The sequence below is a fragment of the Plectropomus leopardus genome, chromosome 10 (genome assembly GCF_026936395.1).
Source record: "Plectropomus leopardus strain MGB_pleo_1.0 chromosome 10, ASM2693639v1, whole genome shotgun sequence".
NCBI classification, from domain to species: domain Eukaryota; kingdom Metazoa; phylum Chordata; class Actinopteri; order Perciformes; family Serranidae; genus Plectropomus; species Plectropomus leopardus.
The window spans coordinates 10,072,354-10,094,705 of record NC_142185.1 but is presented as its reverse complement, the minus strand read 5'-3'; the positions used below and the strand labels follow the sequence as shown (position 1 = coordinate 10,094,705).

Sequence of the window (22,352 nt, the reverse complement as noted above, 5' to 3'; positions counted from 1 at the left end):
TATGACCAAAGGTCAATTCTTCCCATTTAGTGTGTAGTACGCTGCTACCCCTCCACACACAGACACACAGACACACACACACACACACACACACACACACACACACACACACACACACACACACCCAGGCACAGCTTTTGTGTGTGAGTTTGGCCTCAAAATCGGCAGGTAAGCAAAGTTCCAGTTCTGTAGGTTTGAGATCTCCACACAACATTTCAAAGTACATTTTACTTTGAAAACGAAAATTGGTTTATGTGGTCCTCTCTTACAGTCTGGAGATGTGCTGGTATGTCACGTGTTGGTTGTGTAACAAAGACACAAATTGTCGGTTTCTATGATGTAGGGATCTCCCGATGTCTCCCTGAGTCTTTGCAGCTCAGTTGACAGCTCCCTGCCCTAAATGAGTCATAAGTTAACTCAAACTATAGTTCTGCTTACAAGAGTCCTAAATTTAACAAGGCAGTTAGGTCCATTAGCTGACCATGAGGTTCATCAAAGGAATCTCCAAAAGAAGTTTCAGTTTTGGGTAGGCATTCGAATATCTTCTTATCATGAGTTGTCCATTCATCCACTACAGTGATAACTTCCTTTTTGTAAAAAAATACAGGTAATACCTTTTTTTATTAAATTCCCCAGGGTCTTCACAGTATATAAGTCTGGACAGACATGGATATGCAATCTGAGCGGTTGATGAAGGCATACAACTGCAAGATAGTATATTCCCTTAAAATTAATATTAGATTAATTATTGTATTGAGAGGTTAATTATATGAATAATAAATCTCTCATATACTTTATCATTGTCTCAGCTTTTGAATGTGTATGTTAAATGTTTAACCCTTTGAAATCAGAGCAGATTGACTTGATGTCAAAAACATGAGAAGTTCTAAGTTACAAGAAAATCTGAAATTTTGCAAAAAAAAGACAAAAATAATTTAATGAAAAAAAATAACAATAAAACAAACAAACAATAAAACCAAAAACTAATGTAGATAAATCAATTCACAATAAAAATAAAAAATAAAAATATAAATTTTCTTCCCTTTTTTAATTATCTAATAATTTTCTTTCTTTCTCTTTCTCTCTTTCTCTCTCTTTATACCTGTTTTTAAAGCAAATCTTTGGGTCATTGTCTTTTCCTAATTTCTTACTATTCATTGAGTTCTTCAAGTTGTTATTTTCAAAAGAAATCACATCTGTTTGCTCAGGTTTCAGAGGTTTAAATGCATGTGAAAGACATCGGAATGCAACGCAACAAAACAGGTTTCAAAGGGTTAATGTATAAAAAGAAATGGCTGACCATTATTCAGTGGTTACTACAATCTTGGTATTGACCAGAAAAATCCAAAACAGCTGCGCTCTGCACTGTACACACATTTACGTATGTGTTTGTGTCTCCATAGGAAACTGGCAAAGTCCACCCTGGTGTTAGTGCTGGTGTTTGGCATCCATTACATCATCTTTGTTGGGATGCCTCTTACGTTTGAGGGGCCAAGCTGGGAGGTCCGCATGTACTGTGAGCTGTTCTTCAACTCCTTTCAGGTACTCAGTTCTATCCAATTATCGTTGCACTGCAGCCTTTGAATCGTTATGTAAAAATCTGCCTGGAAACTTAACTCAATATTTGCCCTTGTACAGCACACTTGCAAAAAAAGTTGTATCCAGCTCTACATTGATTTTCTGTCTTTTTACTGACATACATCTCAAAGCTGGCAGCTTAACTCAAACTTAAACTAAACAACAAATTAAGAGTCTTTGCATCACAGGCTGCTCTGTGTGCCACCCCTGTGGGCTGGCTCATTATAACCATCAGCAATTTCATTTCAGGCTGTGTGACTGTCAGTGTCAGAGTCAAGACTGCACTTCATTATTCTCTGAAGCAGCTTGATAATGAGTTTGATTCTGTGTCATAATTCAGCTCTGCCTTAGTTTAAGTGAGCAATTTCAAATCACGTGTTGGCATGACCTTTCCCATGTATCAACAGGATTACAGTTCATACCTAATTAGGGTTTATTTTTGACCCTGTCCTATGACATTTTTTTTACAATGCTGGGTACATTCTTCCTCCCGTAATATTTTGAGCGTTTGTAATGAATACATTCTGAGTTAGATCTTAAATAGCTTCAATGTAATGAATGAATGAGGAAAAGACTGGTTCTATGGGGAAATTAAAATGGATGGAGTACATCATATTATGCAAAAATACTCACACATGCTCGTTACATGATTACTCATTTCATGTAAAATTCATTAGAGAGAAAACATTGCCATCTTACTGCACAAAGTGTTATAATAGCATTGAAAATGTATTATAAGCCCCAAGTAGCAAAAGCAATAAATGTCAACCATAGTGGAACTGATCCTACAGCACCAAGTCCGCAGATTACATACTGTATATACTGCAGCTGGCTCACACTTCTCTAAGCCTTTTTTATTATTATTTTTATGACTCTGCTCTAGCAAAAGATGTGGCCATAGGCATTGTCTTTTAGGTTGTCTGTCTCATTCTTGTAAATGCGATATCTCAAGAACAATCAAAGTGAATTTCTTAGAATTCGGCCCAAATGTCCACTTGCAAGAATGAACTGATTAGCATTTGGTGGCTGTAGGTCAAAGGTCAAGGCCACTGTGACCTCACAAAACATGTTTTTTTGCCATAACTCAAGCAATAATATGCAAAATATGAAGAATTACACTCAAATATCTAATAGGACAAACAGTGAAATAATGGTCAGTCCTCTCTCCATCCTCTCTCTGTATGGCAACTACGAGCCCATAAGTTTTGCTGATACTGAGTTTCAGGTGACTGTTGTTGCACTTTGTGGTGATGCTCTCTATCAGTCCTCTATGCTCCTTTGTAAGGATAGTTTCCAAGAAAGCACAGCACATCTCTCATGGGAGATTATTCAATATAAGCAGACAACTTTCATTTTGCCAAAAATACACCTAATGCCTTTTTTAAAATTAAATTCCTTCAGTGTCTTCACAGTACATAAGTTTGGGCAGATATGGATGTGAACTGCAGGATGGTAATTCTAACTGTGATCAGTACCTTTTTCAATCAGGTCCTTTTTCAAATTCTTAGTAACTGAAAAAATTCTTAATTTTAAGTTATCTTTTTATCTTTGCACCTAGTAATTTAGTAATTGTTTTAAACTTATTTATCTTATCTCTTTCTCTTTTATTGTAAATCTGTATCTTTTATTATGTTTTTATATGTTTTTATACTCTAAACCACTTTGAATTGCCCTGTGTATGAAATGTGCTATACAAATAGAGCTGCCTTGCCTTGCCTTGCCAATTGCACACTGTTCATTCATCCATAAGTTTTAAGATAATATGTAATTTACCATGGCCCAATTATCCAGTCAGGATCAGTCTTTAAAGTCTGAACAAAAAAAATTAGAAGGAGTCACATAAGGTAGGAGTAGTGGTAGTAGTCATACAAGGAGAGCTTGAAACAAATCAACCAAAAGAGCCATTAATACAGCTATTGTCATTATTCATGGATAATAGCCAAAAATGTGATGAGTACTAAAGAGCACAGAGTAGTGTCCTTACAAACAGGTAGAATGACTCATATCCACCACGTCCACTTTGAAAAGAAAATCTTTTTATAGACTAAATGGGATGACTGTAAATCACAATCAAGATCAGGTACCTGTGTCCTTAAATACCGGTGGGAAGATCTTATTAATACATGTACTTAAAACGTATGACCCATGCATAAATAATTATAATTAATCAAATTTCTTAAATTAGAAGCTGCAGATGGAGCACACTTAATCCTTCCTGAAACCTGACAGGTGCAGGTATTAATAACCCACACGGAGTGGAACTTAACAATAATTAATGTGTTTTGAATGTGCCACAGTTTAAATAAGTTTTATCAAAGAGAAAGAGGGAAACTTAATAAATACAAAGCGTTTTGTGATTTTGGAGAAAAAATGACTGTCTGTGTGTATTTGTGACCAAACAAATGTGATGTGCCAGAAAAACGCTCAGCTGCATCCACCTCAGCATGAGCACTCTTGTTTGAAGCCACATGACTTCCGCAAAAAAATGAATTGGAAAAATGATGGATCTGCCGAATGACAACTGCCTTGCACCTGTGTGATAACAACAGATTAAATGTAGGAATGAATTGCATGTATTGAGGTCTATGTGACTAAAGGATAGAGAACCTCATTATTGATGGAACCAGAGCACTACAACATATTTTATAAGTATTGAAATTATGGCAAAAACAGCACAAGTAAGACTGAGGTTTGTTGTTAAAAGTCACTGTATCGCTTTACATTCTCCTTTTCACACCATCACAGCCAAACGACTCCAACGAATTAAAAAAAAAGAAACAGCGCATCTCTGCTGTCGGCTGTATTTATCTGATGTCTTTCATCTAACTCATGCAAAGCACCTAGAGATGAGAACCACATCACATTGCTTTCATGAAAAGATTATAATGAAGAGACCTGCTCACATATGTGCACAATGGTGCTCACACTGACACTTTTATACTTTCTGATTTATGTTAGATCAGAGTGTTCCCTTCTTGTACATACAATATTTACAAAAGAAAAGCGCAGTCCCCAAAATATAAGGTTGGCACTGTGCATTCTGCAAACCACTGATAAGTGCACATTTCATATGTATGACACAGTTCAGATTACATGTATATAAGCTGAGTTTGTCAACAGGAGGAGGAGGGGATGATGGATAGCATGACACTTTGGTGGGATGGCTGTCGAGCAGCAGACAGCAGCGGTCCACTGCTGGAGAACATCAAAAGAGGGTTAAAAAAAATACAAAATAAAAAAAGAACATTTGGGACATTTACAGCTGTGTTTGCAACGACCAAACTAAGTATTTTAAGCTAAAATAGGATGTCTTAACCATCATAAAGTAGTTTTTGTGCCTGAACTTGGGGAACCTGGGGAAAAAAGGTGATGTCTGCATATTTGCTCCATGCCACACAGGATTGTTGAAGATGTTTCCAAACATTTCTAACATTGCTAAACCTAACCTCACATTAACCACAGTGTTACGGTTTACAGTATATAATGTAATGAATGTGAGGCACTGTCAGCCCCCCCAGCATGTGTGCTAGTAGTAATATTCCCACACCTATTGTCCTTATTAAACAGAGAAATACAACAATACATCTGTAGAATTCAACTTTCTCTCAGTAATGAAAGACTGATGAGGCTCAATTTCCTCGTTAACTCATAAAACTTGGTTACTCTTACGAGCAATATAATTATTAAATATACTATTCCAGCAATCACCAACCCTGGTTTGCCTGAAATAAATCCTTATTTCACCAAGTTAGATGTTAAAAACATGCTGTTATTCCCCACAGTCTCTGCCTGCTGGCTGCCGACTGTCCTGCTACTTAATCCTCCAGAACTAGGTGTCGTGGTGTCTTTCAGCTCAGCTGCCTGTTCCAGAGACCAGAGACTGAACTCTGGCAGTACGTGCTGTGCACTACATACGAGTTCAATAGAAAGAGGAGTGCCTGAGTTTATCACGGTATTGAAAAACATACCTTTGGGATTTCTAAGTACCCTGGTAAAACGTAATAATAGATACCGCTCAAGCCTATTCACTACATAAAATCTAAAAATGAAATACTAAGAAAGTTTCACCAAACTACTTCATCTAAAACATATCTGTGCGGTTGGGTAAGAACGTGTTTTCTCAGAAAGGTGCTGCATAGCAGAAATGTGTGACTTTGTATATGCACTTGCTTCTGCAAGAGCTACAGTAGCTCATATGTTTGTATGTCTGTTGTTTCATCAGCTGTCAGTCCAAAGATCGTGCTCCCTCACCCCAGACACAATTTCTCACCGGACAGCATGTGCCAAAATTCCTAATACCTCACTTTGAATAGTGCTGTACATCCAGTTATCTCTTTGCTGAAGCCACTCAGGTCCCCTGGGCAAATCACACATGCGCTTGTCGTCTGTTCCATCGTAAGCTGCCATAAAACTCCATCCCGATGGCTGTGGCCATGCATTTCAAGTCCCTCATGTCCAAGGTGTTTACGGATCTAAAAAGCAGGTGCCAAACAGTCTTGACAATTTTCCTGTCTTTTTCCGCCTGTTCAGTCTGTCTGCTTCATTGATTAGCTCCCACCACTGCAAATCTCTCCCAGAGTTTAGTTGACCCATGTGCCTACCCAGACTTTTGCACTTTGACCTGACTTGTTGACATTTTCATCACAGATTGGAGGAACAGTGATAAATTACAGCCCAGCCAATTGGGCTTATGTAGAGAATCAGAGTTCTAATCCTTATATATAGTCTGTAGGGAGGTCCTGATCGGATCAGAAGGCTTGCTAACTGGCATGATCAATGCATTTTTTGAATGATTTGGATCAGTTATTTTTAGCACATACCCCACCCACCCTTTGTTTATATCTGCCATCACACAGGTGTCGTAAATTAATTGTGACTGGGAATGTTAATGTTGCTGAAGGACTGAGCACTGAAAAGCAGACAGATGAAACGGATGTTAGTAAAAGACAGTTTTTTATTACAATAGTGAAATGTGCAGGAGAATGATGGATAAGATGACTGAGGTGAGAGGTGATCTGTGTTCAGAGAGATCACAGAGGTTTTGGCAAAAAACAAAACAGCAAAAATGGGAAAAGTAAGAAACAGAGCTGGAACCCCCGACAGTCATTCCTCGTGGCAACAAGAGCAGTTTCTCAGGACACATTTTGCTTTGTTTACTTTGTTATTTTGTTGAAAAAACAAATGCTGCACAAAGAGGAATTGTGATAAGAGCCATATAAAAATAGTTTTACTCCATTTAATTTGTGATTTTGCAAAACTAGAATAAAAATAAAATCATTTTAAAAAACCCTTAGAAACTGTTTGAATACAGAGATTTTTCTGTATTGCACTGCAGAGCTTTTAAGCTATCAAGCATATACACTGGATTTATTTTAATAATGTTAAATTACTTAAAGTGTGCATTGTGCAGACAGGCAAATACGAGTATGGGATCAGGACTTGGCAGATACTCAGTATGAAATGACTCAGAAAAGGATCAAGGGCAAAAACTTGATTGGGACATCCGGGATGAGCAAACAAAAACCACAGCATCGCATTACTGTGGATTTAGGTTAGCTGTAAACATATTTAAGCCACTTGAAAAAGGGCCCATGTAAAAAAATCAATATTAGTCTGAGTGGAGGCTAAATTTAGAACATTTTCAACACTTCACCTTGCTGTCAGACAGCCCATTCCTTTGACTCTACATTTTCTCAACCTTTAAGTGCCGTATTCCTACGCGTAAGTGCAGCTGTGTTACGCTGCAGACCTCCTGAACAATGAACTTTATAGGAATTCTAGTTGGGGGAAGTTTTACCTGGTTGCATTCTGCAATCCTCACCGCTAGATGCCACTTAATGCCCCTAATCTTACACACTGAACCTTTAAAGCCCAGCTCAGCCCAAACATTTGCGACGAGACAAGTTGCAACTACTTGCAATGAGCAGGTGTGAAACTTTCTGCTAGTTTAAATCAATGCAACTAGAGAAGACGGTGTATCGTCTCCATAGAAGTTCTCTGATCAAAAACAGAGAGTAGTTGAGAAAAGCAAACACCTGATAACAAAAAGTGAGTCACTCCCCATAGAACCCCCTGTTGGGGTCTTCAATGATGTTAGAATAGCACGATTCTTATTAAGACTAACCAGTGTACACTGTGTTGATTTATAATTCTCAGAAAGTCACTGCCTGGATGTTTCTCACCAGCATATACGTGCAGCAAGATTCTTACTCACCCACATGTGCAGAAACACACTGACATGGGCACACAACCTTCCCATAACCCTTAATTTTCACACAGACACTGTGTCTCTCCTTTTACTCTTTATTATAGTAGGAGGCAGGAACACAAAGTGACACTGGTCACAAGAGAAACAACCTGAGATATTTTTTCTTCACAAGATAAGCACTACTTGAGGCAAATAGATAATTGTTGACCAGAACACCCTTATCATCTTTTTTCACAATAGATGGTGTTGGTATTAGATTTGGATAAGAATGAAATTTAATCAGTTATTGTTATATAGTCACATGATTGTTCTTACTTGCTCCTACTGAGATCTGATCTCACAACTTGCATGTCAATCTTCTCCTTTCAGGGTTTCTTTGTGTCCATCATCTACTGCTACTGCAATGGAGAAGTAAGTGGATAATTTTTTTATTTCAATGCCACTGAGCAGACAAAGGAAGCACTGCAAAACATTGCAAAACTAAAGCAATTTTAAAAAAGCAAACAAAGTGCTTAAAATATGTGTTAGGTTTCGAAAGAATCGCAGCCACAAAACAGGTGTATTTACTCCCGTGGCTAGCGTAACTGAAGGTCCGGCTGAGCAAGTAAAAAAGTGCCGGCCATTCTAATTCAGAACTTGTAAAATAGCACCGCTTTGTCAGTGCTTTTGGCATGAGAGTGTGACACCTTTTGTGTGTGCATGAAATGCTGTATGGGTGGTATCAGGTGTGAGCATAGCTGGATGGAACAGCATTAAATGCAGCAGGACAGCATCAGGTTAACAGGCTGGAGGGGAGGGGGGTTGGTGGATGGATCAAACAAGTAGATGGGTCAAACACACCAGGACTGGATTCAGGAGTCCAATGTTTTCTTCCCGTTTGAATTTGACCTTTTTTGTACACCTACCCATGTGCCTCCTTCCCCTAACCATGCATGACTGTGTCACCTAAGCTGTGTAAACATGCATTTGTTGACCTCCTGGCGTGGACTGCAATGTGCTGTTGTTGCTCAAACATAACCGCATTCACCGTCATCCCACCATGTGTATTAATTGACATCACAGTAGCAGCATCCTGGAGCGTAAAGAAAAGATGCAGAAGGATACCTAAAAGGTAATATTTAGCTGTGGAAGTCCACTGTGACAACTTGGGATGAGAACGTGATGAAAAGTGACATCAACTACTCATCCTTTTTCCCCACTTCATCTGTTTCTTGCCTTCTCAAATGAAATGTGATAAAAAACATGTAATGATATCAGTGATTCTCTCTGTCTCCCTCTACTATCTCATACAGTTTGTGCTCAGCACTCTCAAGGGGCAATCAGATAAGCCATTTCTGACAGTTTTATCTTCGCCAAACTCCCACTGCTCTTTCTTAAAACCTTTCCTTTTTTGCCTTTGTGATCCACATTTTATCCTGTGGAGCACTTCTTCACCCTCCAGAACCTTTCGGAACTTCTGCGACTCAAACAACTCAAAATGAACGAGTTGATTTATATTTTCTGTTGAATCTGAGCTCCATAAAGCCTGTTTTTATCATTAACACTGGACCAGATGACTCATGCAATGTGAAAGGTCAATGTCTCAGCCAACATGTCGAATTAGCACCATACTCGAAAGTTCTGCACAGCATTAAGCTGCTCATAATGCATTGCTTTAGTCATTCGGGCCACACATCAGAGACTATAGCTGAACCTTACCACTATATCACTCTGCTAAGAGAAAACAGTAGACAGCTGTGTCCAGCAAACAAGCACAGAGAAGCTGAGTGTTTGCTACCTGCCATTACATTAAGTGGTGGTTGAAAATATGATGCCAGTGAGTACTTTTAAACAGGTGTCGGCAACCTTTTTGATACGAAATGCTGTATTTAAATGTTCTTGTTCATCAGTGTGTCATATCAATATAATATCAACCACTCTCTCGTCAAAATGCTCCATGAAACCTTTGACTATGTCATCACAGTTTGTTGTTTGAGGCATTGGTTTTAGACAGAGCCTGTCCCTTATAGGCGGATATCTTGCCATGGCTGCCAAACATGATATGTCATTCACATCCTCTCATCAAGTGCAATGCTAGTTGCAACCTTTCTGCTTGTGTGCATGTGTGTTTGTCCCTTGGTATCATTCTCTGTCCTCTCTAAATTCTAACGTTTTTTCGTGAACACAGCACTGACAGAACTCTTTATGAGGCTTTTTCCTCAGCAGCAATTTGCGGAGTTTGGTTTTGAAGAAGTGATAAGTCGATCTGATCAGAGCTGATCAGATCAGATCTTAGAATGAGAGGAGCAGCTACTGCAGAGAGGCAAGTGAAAGTAAACTTCAAAGTCTCCTACGGGCTGTGAGTTTTAAGCAATCTCATAAGTTTAGAGTGATCTACACTTTGTCACATGGATCTAATAAACTTGGTTATGACATCAAGTTTGATTTATGCAGACTGCACGATGACAGCACCTATTGAATTGCAGGCTACAGGGTATGTCCCTCAAAATCAGTACTGAAGAACAAAACTGTCAATGTGCACCATCCATCTAAGCCAATGTAGTGGTAAGAGACAAAAAATAGACACAAGCTGTCACTGTAGTGGCATTTGTGTCATGTGTGTTGAAAAATGTCTGACGAAGAGGAGTTGCCACAAATAAATGAATGTTTTGGAAACCCTGTACTTCACGCATACATACTTCTTGCTAGTGTGCAATTTGTTAAACTACAGCATGCAATGGTGGCACAAATGCCTAAGGTTGCTGACACTTGTCACACTTTGTTTCTGGAGGACCAGGCATTGGCGGTGACACAGAGGAAAGCCAAACGCCATTCATACTGTGATGACATGGCTTCACACAGCTGATTTAATATCAGTGAAGTTTCTCTTTATTTCAGTTTCTTCTGTTTCGATCTACAGGCAATGTGTTGGTTCACTAACACTGTAATCTCTATGTTCAAAAAATAAAAAATAAAATTCAAATTGAATTTCCCTCTGTTGAATAAGAATAACAATGAAGCCCCTAAATGTGCACAGGGTAGAAAAAAAACTGAGAGAAAAAAATTAGATTGTGAAAAAAAATTAATAGTAGAAAAGATGTTGAAAAAAAACTTTTGATGGTGGAAAAAAAGAGATGAAGATGAAAAAAAATTCCATAGAAAGTTTCTTGTCCCCTGAGAAAAGTTCTTCTGGTGTACCAGCTGCCATATGAAATGAAAGAAGCAGAAGAAAATAACTTCTGGTCTAATCTCCAGTAAGATGAAAAAGACATTCTAATTTTTTCATTCATTAAATTAAAAAAACTCCTCTTATGCATTCTGACATGTTCCAATAAAATACTTCAATTATTTTTTCCTCCCATCCCCACAGGTCCAGACGGAGATAAAGAAAACGTGGACGCGCTGGAACCTGGCCTTTGAGTGGGAGGGCCCAGTGGTCTGCGGCCGCTACAGATACGGCTCAGTGGTTGTCGGCATCAACAACAACAGCACCAGCAGCCAGTCCCACCTGGCAGGAGGCGGCCCCTCCACCCGCTCCACCACGCTTGTTTCAAGCCGAGTTTATCGGAGCACAGGTCCTCCCGTGATTAGCATGCATGCAACTCTCCCTGGATATGTGATTAGTAACTCGGACCCATCCATACCTGAAGAACCTGAGGACAGCGACCCCAAGCGGGTGGATGATATTGCGCTGAAGGAAAATCTACCTGTTGTTAGTACCAGTGGAACAGCAGAGGAGGAGGAGGAGACACTGTAGCAGTCGTCTAATGTTAAAATCTGCAACAGACGCTGTTAAAAATGTTTGTAGGTGGAGCTCTGCCACCACATTAAGGAGGGAAAACAAAATATTTGAATATACAAGAACGGGAAAATTTCTTGAAACCCTCTTACAAAGAAGAACGTAAAATACAGGGTGAAAAAAACACACATTAATTGAAACTTGTGAACCTGACCTGCTGGTATTAAAAGCAAATCCACAGCTGCACATTTCACCCACCATTTGAAAATTTTCAGCCTTGATGTTAGATGTTGTGAATTCCTCTTGGAGATCATTTGCATATGGATATGTAGGAGTGTGTGGTGCCGAAAGGTCTATCAACAAAGAAAACACCTCTAAAATGGTGTTTCAGTATTGGTAGTTGGAATGAGCTTTTAGCTCGGCTGCTGTGCCGACTTTCTAAGACAATCACCTTCAGAACCTCTCAGGGAGGGCTCAGCGCTCTCTGTTAAGAATGGAAAAAATACTGTTGCATGGACTGTGGGTCTGACTTTGTGAGAGTTATATGCATATTTCCAGCTGTAGTGGTGAGCACGACAGCTGAGGAAAGTGATAGGACATGGTTGGTAAATAGCACACGGTAAGTATAAACTGGGGGACACGGGTGGCTTCAAAACAAGCTTAATGTTTTTGTTGGTTGGTGGTTTCATCAGTATGATGGCTGTAGAAGAAAACTCATCTCCTGGAAGACATGATGAACCTTTGTTCTTGCCAACAATTGTACATAAAATCTGAGCAGTTCAGTAGATTACTGTAATTTCCTTCACATATTCCAAGCTTCATACACAATGTAAATTGCAGGCATTTCTTTACCCCCTGTTGGGCTGAGTTACAATTCCAGCTGATGACAGTATCTGTCATGCAAGAGGAGGACGGCTCCTGATGAGTCCTTATTGTCCACGGTGACATGCTTGTACAGTCAGCAAAGAGAAACTTGGTAGTGGAATTAAATGGAATGTATGCAGATTTTTTTTTGTGTGATTTTTATGACCTTGAACTGCCGACATCTGTGGATGCACTTGCTGTGTTTACAGTCCTGCTTGTAAGCAAGGCCACAAACATTGTAACACTCAGTAACACATATGGTTTTTATGGCACATGGAGAGTGAAGTATTAAAATTCAAATAGTACTTTTGAGAATCAACTCATGCTGACTAGTGCTACTTTTGGTGGCTGCTTAAAAGTTAAGTGTCTTTGTGCATGCATGTTTGTCAGTGCAATAGATGCAGTGTAAGGATCTTAATTGTACACATGCCTCTTCTGCTGCTGCAGAAACATTTCAAAAAATCTGCTTGAAATGATTCCTTTCAGTCTTGTCTATGTGTTAAATGCATTTGGCTGTTTTTTCTCTGTGATGTTTGTTTGTTTCTTTCTCCCCCTTCTTTCCCCTCTTGCTTCATATTTCCCTCCTTCTGTTAACTGCTGATAAATGTTTAATGTTTTTAACAACTACCTGTTCAGGTTCTCTTTGATACTGTTAGCTGATGGATTGTACTGTGTGATAGGCTTGTGTGGTATTTTATATTTCACACCTTCATACCCTCCTGAAATTTCGCCAAAGTATACAGTATATGACGGTTCAAGTGTGCGGTGCTTAAACCCCCTCAACAAATAAAAGTAATATTCTTGCACATGTTTTCTTTATTAAACAGAGAAATACAACTGTTCACTTTTGAATTCAACTTTCTCTTGGTAGTGGAAGACCGACAAGGCTTAATTGGCTTGTTAACTCATAAAACATCCTTGTGCTCCCTTTATTTTTCTTCTGTGTCTCATTGTGATTCTTCGTAAAGTCATTGATAGCCTATGTTGCATAAATCAGGACATTTGTCTCTTTGATGGTGAATGATGGGGGTCAGAGCAGCTGATTGTACCTGGAATGCAGCTGAACATCAAACCATATTTTGTTTACAAGGCCCCTGGAGTGCTGGGATCCAGCACCTTCTTTATCCTCTGAAGTCATCTTTTGATATTGACGCAAGATGAAATGTTGTGTTGAGTCCTTTCTTTTTGAGGGTTTTTACAATGGTGGGGAATTCATTGGTTCACAAACTCCATATTTTGACCAGACACCAGGACCGACTGAGAGGTGGGTCACTGATGTAACAGTTCAGTCCAGCATCGAGACTGATATAGTTGCGCAGGCCATAGAGCTCGCTTTACAGTTTCTGACAGTAGTATAAAAATCTCACAAAAATTAATTGTCCTGCTTAACAGTCATAAGGTCTTTAATCCCATTGGTGCCAAACCTTCAAACCATGGGATAGCCCATTCTGTTTGCTTAAAGGTGTTCTGTTCATTTTGTGTTTTTTTGGAGTTCGATTACCTCATGATCTAGTAGAAATATGTTGTGTATTTGTTTAATAGGAACATTTTTGTAATTGCAAAACAGAATGAACTGGCTTGTTAATATATTTTTTGCAAACTACACTGGTAAATCAAAGGGCATTTGTAAAAAGTTTGTTAAGTTTTGGCAACATATTAGGCTCATAGCTCTATCTGTAACTTTCAGTAAATCCTTGTTGTTAATGATATCAGTGGCCGCTGTGAAATGCAATCCACATCCTTAACCTTAGCTCAGGTTATGGTTAGCAAGTTGCCTAACCTTAAGCTAAAGTTAGCTAACTATCTGTAACTAAAATTCACAGACCACCTCCGGAAGTTTGAATAAACACAGTGACATTGTGGTTATTGATGCCAAATGAAGAGGTAGTCCTGCTTCGAGCCCTGATCCCGATCTGGGTCCTTCACACAGCCCTACAACCTCCTAATTTGAGCCCTCCTCTGAGCCCCTCTACCACACATTGCACACATGCACACCAAAGGCAGAAGAAATGAGCCCAGGAGATTAATGATGCTGACTGTCTGCAAACATTTTAGTTATCCATTTTTTTTATTGTGTGTGTGTGTATGTGTGTTTTTGCCCCTTTTTTTAATCAGTCTGTGTCCACTCTCTATATCAAGACATGTCTGAGGGTCCATGAACACAGAGCTGGTGGAACTTCTCATGAGTTCTCTATTTCCTCAGCAGTAAAGAGTCAGAGAGTGAATAATTGGTCTGTCAATTTGGTCAGAGCTCATCGGATCAGATCGATGGATAAAAAGGGGGCTGCAAAAGCAAACTATTAGATCCAGTGCAATGCACAGTTAAGTTTCACTTTCACTGTGCCTGGCTTTCTGTTGCTCCATCTGTGCCCAGAGAGTGTGGTGCAATTAATTACCGAAAGGTATACACCAGTAGCTCTCCTAATATACAGTCCAACTTCAAAACATAAAACCCACTAATGGCATTCTGAAGGTGCCAAAAAAACCCACTTTGTAAGTGCTTTCAGGGTACAATCCTGATGCCAAAAGCAACCTTTCAAGTCTGCATCATACGCCCTGGGGCCGGATAGAACCGGTTGTAGTGTTATTATGTTGTAAAGAGTCATTTCAGCTGGACCACAGTGCACACAGAGACAAGGAAACAGCAAGTAAGGGGGAATGAGAAGTCTGGAGACCTCAGAGCAGGGCTTTTTTTTGTTGCAGGGTTTCCTTGTGAGGCGACAGACTGCGTTCAGGTGAGTAGGAATGGAACTAAGAGTTCTTTGCGGGAGGAGAAAGCAACACAACAGGAGCATAAGAACAAAAGGAAAGCCTGACAGTGTACCACTGGTGGGTAACAGATGATCTGGCGGAGAGTGGACGAATGAGTCCATCCTTTTATCCTTCAGCAGTGTAGGTGGCTTGATTGCATGATCAGCAGCAGGTGAGTGATGGATTGCAGGTGTGTGGATAATCAGTGTGCCAAACTCCATGACTCCACCCAGCTCCAGACAAACAACAAACACACCCACACCTACACACAGACACACGCACACACACACACACACACACTGGGGAACAGACAATGGACAGACACACTTACATGAGGGGGTAAAAAAACAAAAAAAGGGAAAAAAAAACACAAAGGGAAAAACACTGAGCCCTAACAGCCACAGAACAGCATCAGGTTGAAATGCTGCTGGTTATGACGTAAATATATGGAGTGTGAGGGCGGGCGGACAGGAGGCGGATGGGTCACACAAACCCTGGACTTTTATGTACGAGTCTGGTACATCACACAAACATAATGCTCACCTGAATATGGTAGCACTAAGTTGATATTAAGGTGAGGAATAGGCAATTATCATGACGGATATTTTGACTTTTCATACAGACCTGCCTACAGCACCACTGATAAGAATGAATTCATGAATTTGTATAATAATGTAAAATAATGAAGAATATGATCATTTGAAGTTATATAAGAATGTTATATAGAAGATTAACCTGGATTAACCTACCATTAACCTAAATACAGGTGTCATGATCCCTGCCCCTCATCCTCCTCCTGTCACTCTGCCAGTACTTAACGACTCCTCTGCCTGGCCCCCGACGATTCTCCTGCCTGTTCCCCGTCGGTACTGCTGCATTCAAGGACTGCTCAGCTGGCTACGAAATCCCCGCCTGTCTCCGACCATTCCTCCGCTCTCTCCTCGACGGTACCTCCACACGGGCTCGTTGGACTATGGGGTTTCCTCCTCGCTGACATCGTGCGCAGTAAGCTTTGTCTCTTCACATCGTCTGATCATCAGAGACTGTGTTTGGGTGCTCCGCTTGAAGAACGAACTTTATTCAGTACTGTTTCACTTTGCTTCGTTCCTTGCCTGTGTTGGTTTTAATAAAAGTTATTACCAACTGTTCCTGTTTGCTGGTGTACTGCATCTGGGTCCACACCACACCCGTTACAACAGGGACTTACATAACCTATCTAAGTGTGAAGTGCTCTTACAAGCAAGAAAAACACATTACGTTAAAGAGATGTCCAAATCCCCAATGACATTTTCTTTTCACTCAGTGTCTCGCTGAAGAACATTATCGTAATAAGCTGAATAAAGCTGGTTAATGCTTAAGCAGCAGCATCTGCCTGCAGAACACTCACTGAACATCCTAATTTCTATAAACTGATATCTGCATGAAGACTCTTTAGTCAACAGTTAAAGATTTTGGTATAGCGAGTATTCTGGTGTCTGTACATAGTCTGAGAAGTATTGACCAATCAAGTTAGCTGGAAGAGAACATCTTCATTGGTAGGGCCAAACCAAAATCAAAAGCCATAACTGAATTTCAGAAATTGTATTATGCTGTTGTAGTATAGGCTAGTTGAAAACTATGCCAATATGAAGAGTTAAAGAATCACATACTGATATACTTTAGTTTCTTATGCAAACTGATACAGCCCTAGTAGGAGTTGTTGTATTATTATGTATTATTATGGCTGTGGCTCAGAGATAGAGTGGGTCATCCACTAGTTGGAAGGTTGGGGGTTTGATTCCAGGCTCCTCCAGTCAACATGTCAAAGTAGCCTTAGGCAAGATACTTAACCCCAAATTGCTCCTGAAGGCTTTCTCATTGGTGTGGGGTTGGGTGTGACTGATAAATGAGTTGTGGGTGGCATTATGGTATGGTAGCCCTGGCCACCAGTGTGTGTGTGAATGGGACATGTAGTGTAAAAGGGATTTTAGAGGTTGGAAAACTAAAAAAGTGCTATACAAGTGCAGTACCAGTCCATTTACCTGCAACCCTAAAGTCTTTTAACAATACTTTCTGACTACATTTGCAGTGCATGGCACTGTGAGTATTGTCACAAAAAAAATCCAGAAAGCACAGCAGCAGCAGACACAATGCTGCTTTGATCAGTGGTTTAGCTATGTGACCTGTGTATACAAGGAGTTACTGTGCATGACAGTGTGTAGAAACACCTAAACAGTATTGTTTTTCTATTCACAAAAAAGGAAACAACTGCAACTTGTAGAGCACATTTCTACAGCATAATTGCATCCTGTGTGCCTGCACTCTGGATCCTGTGGCTGAAATAATCCTCCACACAACAAAATAACACAAACAAAAAATGAAAGTAAACCAGAGTGGCATATGGGTGAGCGAGTCAACACAACAAACTTTGAAAAAGGAGTCTAAACAGGTGTGACAAAACAAAATCGAAATTTAAAAGCAAGATGGCTGGTTGCCAGCAAACACCAAGCCCTGCTACAGGCTTTAATACCATCATTGTGGGCACACCTCTTCTTTGTGCTGCAAAACAAACTTGCATTGTTTAGTTATTTACCCATCATTGTAGTTTCACTGTGTACACCGATAACTGAAGGTACTTTTGTTGCTTACAGTCCTATTTTAAGACGTTAAGAGCAGAAATCATTGAATTACCTCAGTTAGTATGGCAATTTGTTATTCTGACAATCCTTTAAAAAACATCATCTGTGAGAGATTATTTTTTCCCTCAGCAGTCAATTATTTGAACGTAATCAGCAACTCCGACCTCAAGCCAATGCCTCCTTTTTTCTAAGCGAACTGTTCAAAGAGCCACAAAGCTTCATTCATCATCTATTTACTACTTTACTCATTACTCGTTGTGACAATGGCGTGATCTTATCAGTATAATTGAGTATCCCTCTATACTACCATGATATACAGGCCTTCATAAAGGGGGCTGGGCGCGGTTCTCAACCAGGGTCTAGGAAAGCCATTCAGCTTTGCAGCCAGTTCTTCCCAGTGGTCACTCACAAAAGACCTGTTGCAGTAGAAATAAATCCCTGTGGCCCAGAAATTGACGACAGCTCTCCTCATTCAGTTTTTGAGCCATGGTGGCTTTTTCTTCCTGAAACTAAAACTTTTTCTTCCTAAAACTGACTAATTTAAGTATCTGTGGCATCATTACAATGTTAAGTCTATGAGCCAAGTGGGAACCTGTTGGTGGGGCCAGCGGGAGAAACACTACTGCATATATTCAGCTGGGTGTATTGTAGTGATAAAAATCAGACAATTGGGTGAAACGTTCAGTAGCCTACACAGGAACGAAAGCAGCAGCTGCCAAGATAAGGACTGGGCATAATGAGGAGATTCAAGGCTAGAGTAATTTTTGGCATGAGGCTTTGAAAAGCTACATCTTGCTGTATGAGGCTAATGGGAGAAGGGTTAATTAATAATAATAACGGAAATAATAAAATGGCCAATAAAAGTTATTATTCACGATAGCCAAAGTTGGGCTCCTTTACTCTCCTTCATCTTTTATACCAAGTTGTGTCTCTGATGCATAATTTTGAGTTATTTTTGTCTCATATGTTGGTATTAATTACCTATTGATTATTACATCTATTGCTGATGGGGCTGTTAATGTGGGGATGAAATGTGGGAACAAAGGAATTCATGTTTTTACACTGTGGGTGCTTTTGAGTGGCTTTTGCTTTTTGCAGAACCAAGGGGATACTTTACATGAACAGATTGGACCATTTTCATTCAAACATTTCCTATTCATGAAAGGAAAAAATAAAGATTCCATCAGAAAAATACTACTAAATACTACTACTACTATCATTTCTTTTACTCACAGCACAAATTGTGGCTTTTGGGACAGCTTTCAAACATCTTCAGGATAATGGCATGAAAGTTTACACATGCCTCCAAGCAAGATTTGACTATTAGGCAGGTAGGATGATAAATAGGGTAATACATTTTGAAACATGTCCAGACGTGAAAATAAGAAACAACAGGGGAGCTGCAGATAACATTATTCTCATCATGATAGAGGGATGGCAGAAAACAAGAGGGCTCCACAGATAGAGGGACACACTAGCTGCTGTTAGATAGTCAGGGGCATGGCTATTTGAAAGATAAGAGATACTTATAGCTTAGATGGACAAACGTACTGCGGATATCAGGGGAAACAGGATGATGTTAAGAACTCAGCAGTGACTCGGCAGGAAATGAGGACCCTAAAGATGGCTTTACAGAACAATTTAGCTATAGGTGGGTTCTATATGGAAAACCTAACGTGGGGAGAACATAGATCACATAATAAAGATGGACGACATGACTGGTGCTCAAAAGTGAAGGGGACTGGACATGGCCCAAACAAAGTGTTTAAACCTTGGAAGCTTGTGTAAGTTGGTGCAATTTCTTTTAAAAACAGAGAAAAAAAGGCAATGAGCAACTTGGTAGAAAATGTTCCACAAATGAAAGAAATTTGTCGATTTAGAACATTATTTTTAAAAAGCTAAGGGAAAATGTCTGGGGAAAAAAGGAAAAAGGCTGGGGGAAAACTACATTTACAATGATTATACTCACATATTTAAAATGAGGTTTTACACAATATTATAATTTTTTAACTTTAATTAAAACTTACACTATATATTCTTATTTTAAATTTTCAGTTAATTTTCTTTTACTTTTTATTTCCTAATAATTTTTGGCTCAATTCTTCTTTTGATGCTTATTGTCTTTTGCCCATGTTTTTTAAAGAAAACAAGCCAATTTTCTTAGGTTTCGGGTTTGAGTACACATTAAATACATTTTAAAAAATGAAATAAAATAAATAAATTAATTAAATGAAAACATTTTCCCCCAGAAAAGTTTTTGTTATTTCAGGTAGTTTTTATCACACTGCTGTATATTCAAGTTTTCATTTATCTGATAGGGGGATTTGGCCTCAGAATTGCCAGCTGTGGGTTGGTCATATTTGGCTTCATTTTTACGCAGTCAGAAGAAGTGGACAGGCATTATACTTACAGTATACTATACGGTCATTGGGGCAGACCAACAGCCAACATCATGATGTCACGTCTGGGTGAGCTTCTGTTCCACTAACTTCTGTTACTCAATCATGCAGTCACTCATTCAGTATTTCTTTCATCAGTCTTTCTAAGGGAAAACATGTTCGTGGGGTTTATGTTCATACATGTAAGACAAATCAGCATATTCTCTTCATCCTCCTGTTATTACAGACATGTCTGAGTTAGCTGTAACTCCCTAGCTTGCTCATGAACTTTTCCTCTGCTGCTGACCTGTGACATTTAGATTGTGAAGGTCTAGGGGCTTATGGGATAAAGTGCTTGTAAAAACAGCTTCAAACACAAATATTGCATAAAAATGACAAAAGTTTTTCAAAAAACTACCATTCACATAAAATCTTATGAGGCAAGCCATACGGCATACAGCTGAGAAGGGTTCTGTTTCAAGGCTGGGGTTTTAGTTATCACATTGTTACAAATGTTAATGACATTTTGCATGAGCTTTTCTTATGCCTAGGATAGGCAAACCCATAAATTATACATAAAACAACATAACACTTGAAAGAAAACAGCAGTAAAGAGATGTCTTCACAATTAAACATTTAAATACATACTGTATGTGATATTAATAACTATTGGCACTGCAAGTAGTTAAAATGGTTGAAGAGCTTTGTTTCCCGTGGCCCCATCCTAATGAATTTTAAATGAAATGACCATTTCATATAGCCAATATAATGATTATTATTAGTAAGAGCCTCTCTTCAGAGCAGTAATGATGACATTAAGCAGATAAATTACCTTTTTCTGATTGCCGTACCTCCAGCTAATGTGTATCTATAAAACATTACCATCTGAGAAAGGAGGAGGATGAATTAAGATCCAGTTAGTTCATAGCTTAAGTGACGGTCTACTACATCAATACATCCTTTCCACAAAGTAAATAACATCCACAGATTGGCTTCCTCTTGTTCATACATTACAGCTATCACCACACCAAACCACTAAACAGTTGTCAATTTTGTACGATGTCTACTTTTCTCCAGATTTCAGTGAAGAGGTGCATGTTTCTATATTTAAAAATTTAACACAATCCACACTTTTTGTGATAATAAACACACTGTAAGCTTTAAGAATTTGCTAATTTAGTATTTTGTTTGTACCTATTAAGGAAGTTTTAAAATTATGTATCAGGCTTCTCATACTTGCATGTTCTGTATGTAGCATGGACTATATCCTTTTTGATCTAGAAGTTAAAGCAGAATAAGTGCATTCAGCTTTTTTCTTGTGTGTGGCCCTCATGCTGGCTCGCTGTCTGCGTGACTGTGCTCATGTGGGTCTTTCTGTTCTTTTTATAGATTTCCAATAATGTGTTTGATGGTGTGATCTGGAATAAGGGCATATTGGATTTATACGTTTGATCTCTCATACCAACTTTTGTCTCTGATGCATAATTTTTAGTTATTTTTTGACTTCCTCTTGTCCATACATCATGGCTATCGCCACAACAAACCACAAAAGAGTCTTCAGTTTTGCACAGTATCTACTTTTCTCCATATTTCAAATTTCTAATTTAAGTTTAACACAATTCTATTTTTTGTGATAATAAACCAGTTGGATGGGTCTGTATGTTTGAGACAATGCTTTTAGTATGAGAGTTTTTTTGGACTACATTTACCCTTTAGGAACTGGCTGGGATAGAAAACAAGGTCACTTTTGGCTAAAATTCAAACAATGACTTCCATTGCCATTCTACAAAATGACGTGCTTACATACAAACCATTGGCTGTTAAGTAAACAGAAGAAATACCATGATTCTGACACTGGTGCATCATAACTAATCAGTTCCAGCACATTCTCATCACAAGTCATCAAGAGTTGCCACTTTGAAGTGGACTTCTGCGTCTACATATTACATTTTAGACATACTACCGCATCTGCTCTGTATGTTCCGGGATGGCACTACTGTAATGTCAACATATGCAAATAGTGCGATGATGTAATTTTGTTTATACAAAACAACCACATGGCAGCCAACGCCAGAACGTCAACAAACGCACATTCTGGCACGGATGGTTTGGATTAGGTGACGAAAACATATGGTAAGTTGTGGACAAAAAACATTACATTCATACAGTAGGTAAACACTGTACACCCACATGATAGTTCCGGGTTCACTAGAACCAACCGACCCTATAGGAACCCT

At 39.1% G+C, this 22,352-nt stretch overlaps 1 protein-coding gene across 1 annotated transcript in view; it reads left to right on the top strand.

The window, feature by feature from the left end:
- Positions 1–13,141, top strand: part of pth2ra (parathyroid hormone 2 receptor a) — a 71,742-nt gene extending 58,601 nt beyond the window's left edge. Inside the window, exons 11-13 of the mRNA XM_088083869.1 lie at positions 1,404–1,542; positions 8,156–8,197; positions 11,136–13,141. Coding sequence (XP_087939995.1) covers positions 1,404–1,542; positions 8,156–8,197; positions 11,136–11,522 — 568 coding nt within the window. The 3' untranslated portion in view covers positions 11,523–13,141. The remainder of the gene's footprint in view (positions 1–1,403; positions 1,543–8,155; positions 8,198–11,135) is intronic.
- Positions 13,142–22,352: the final 9,211 nt, after the last annotated feature.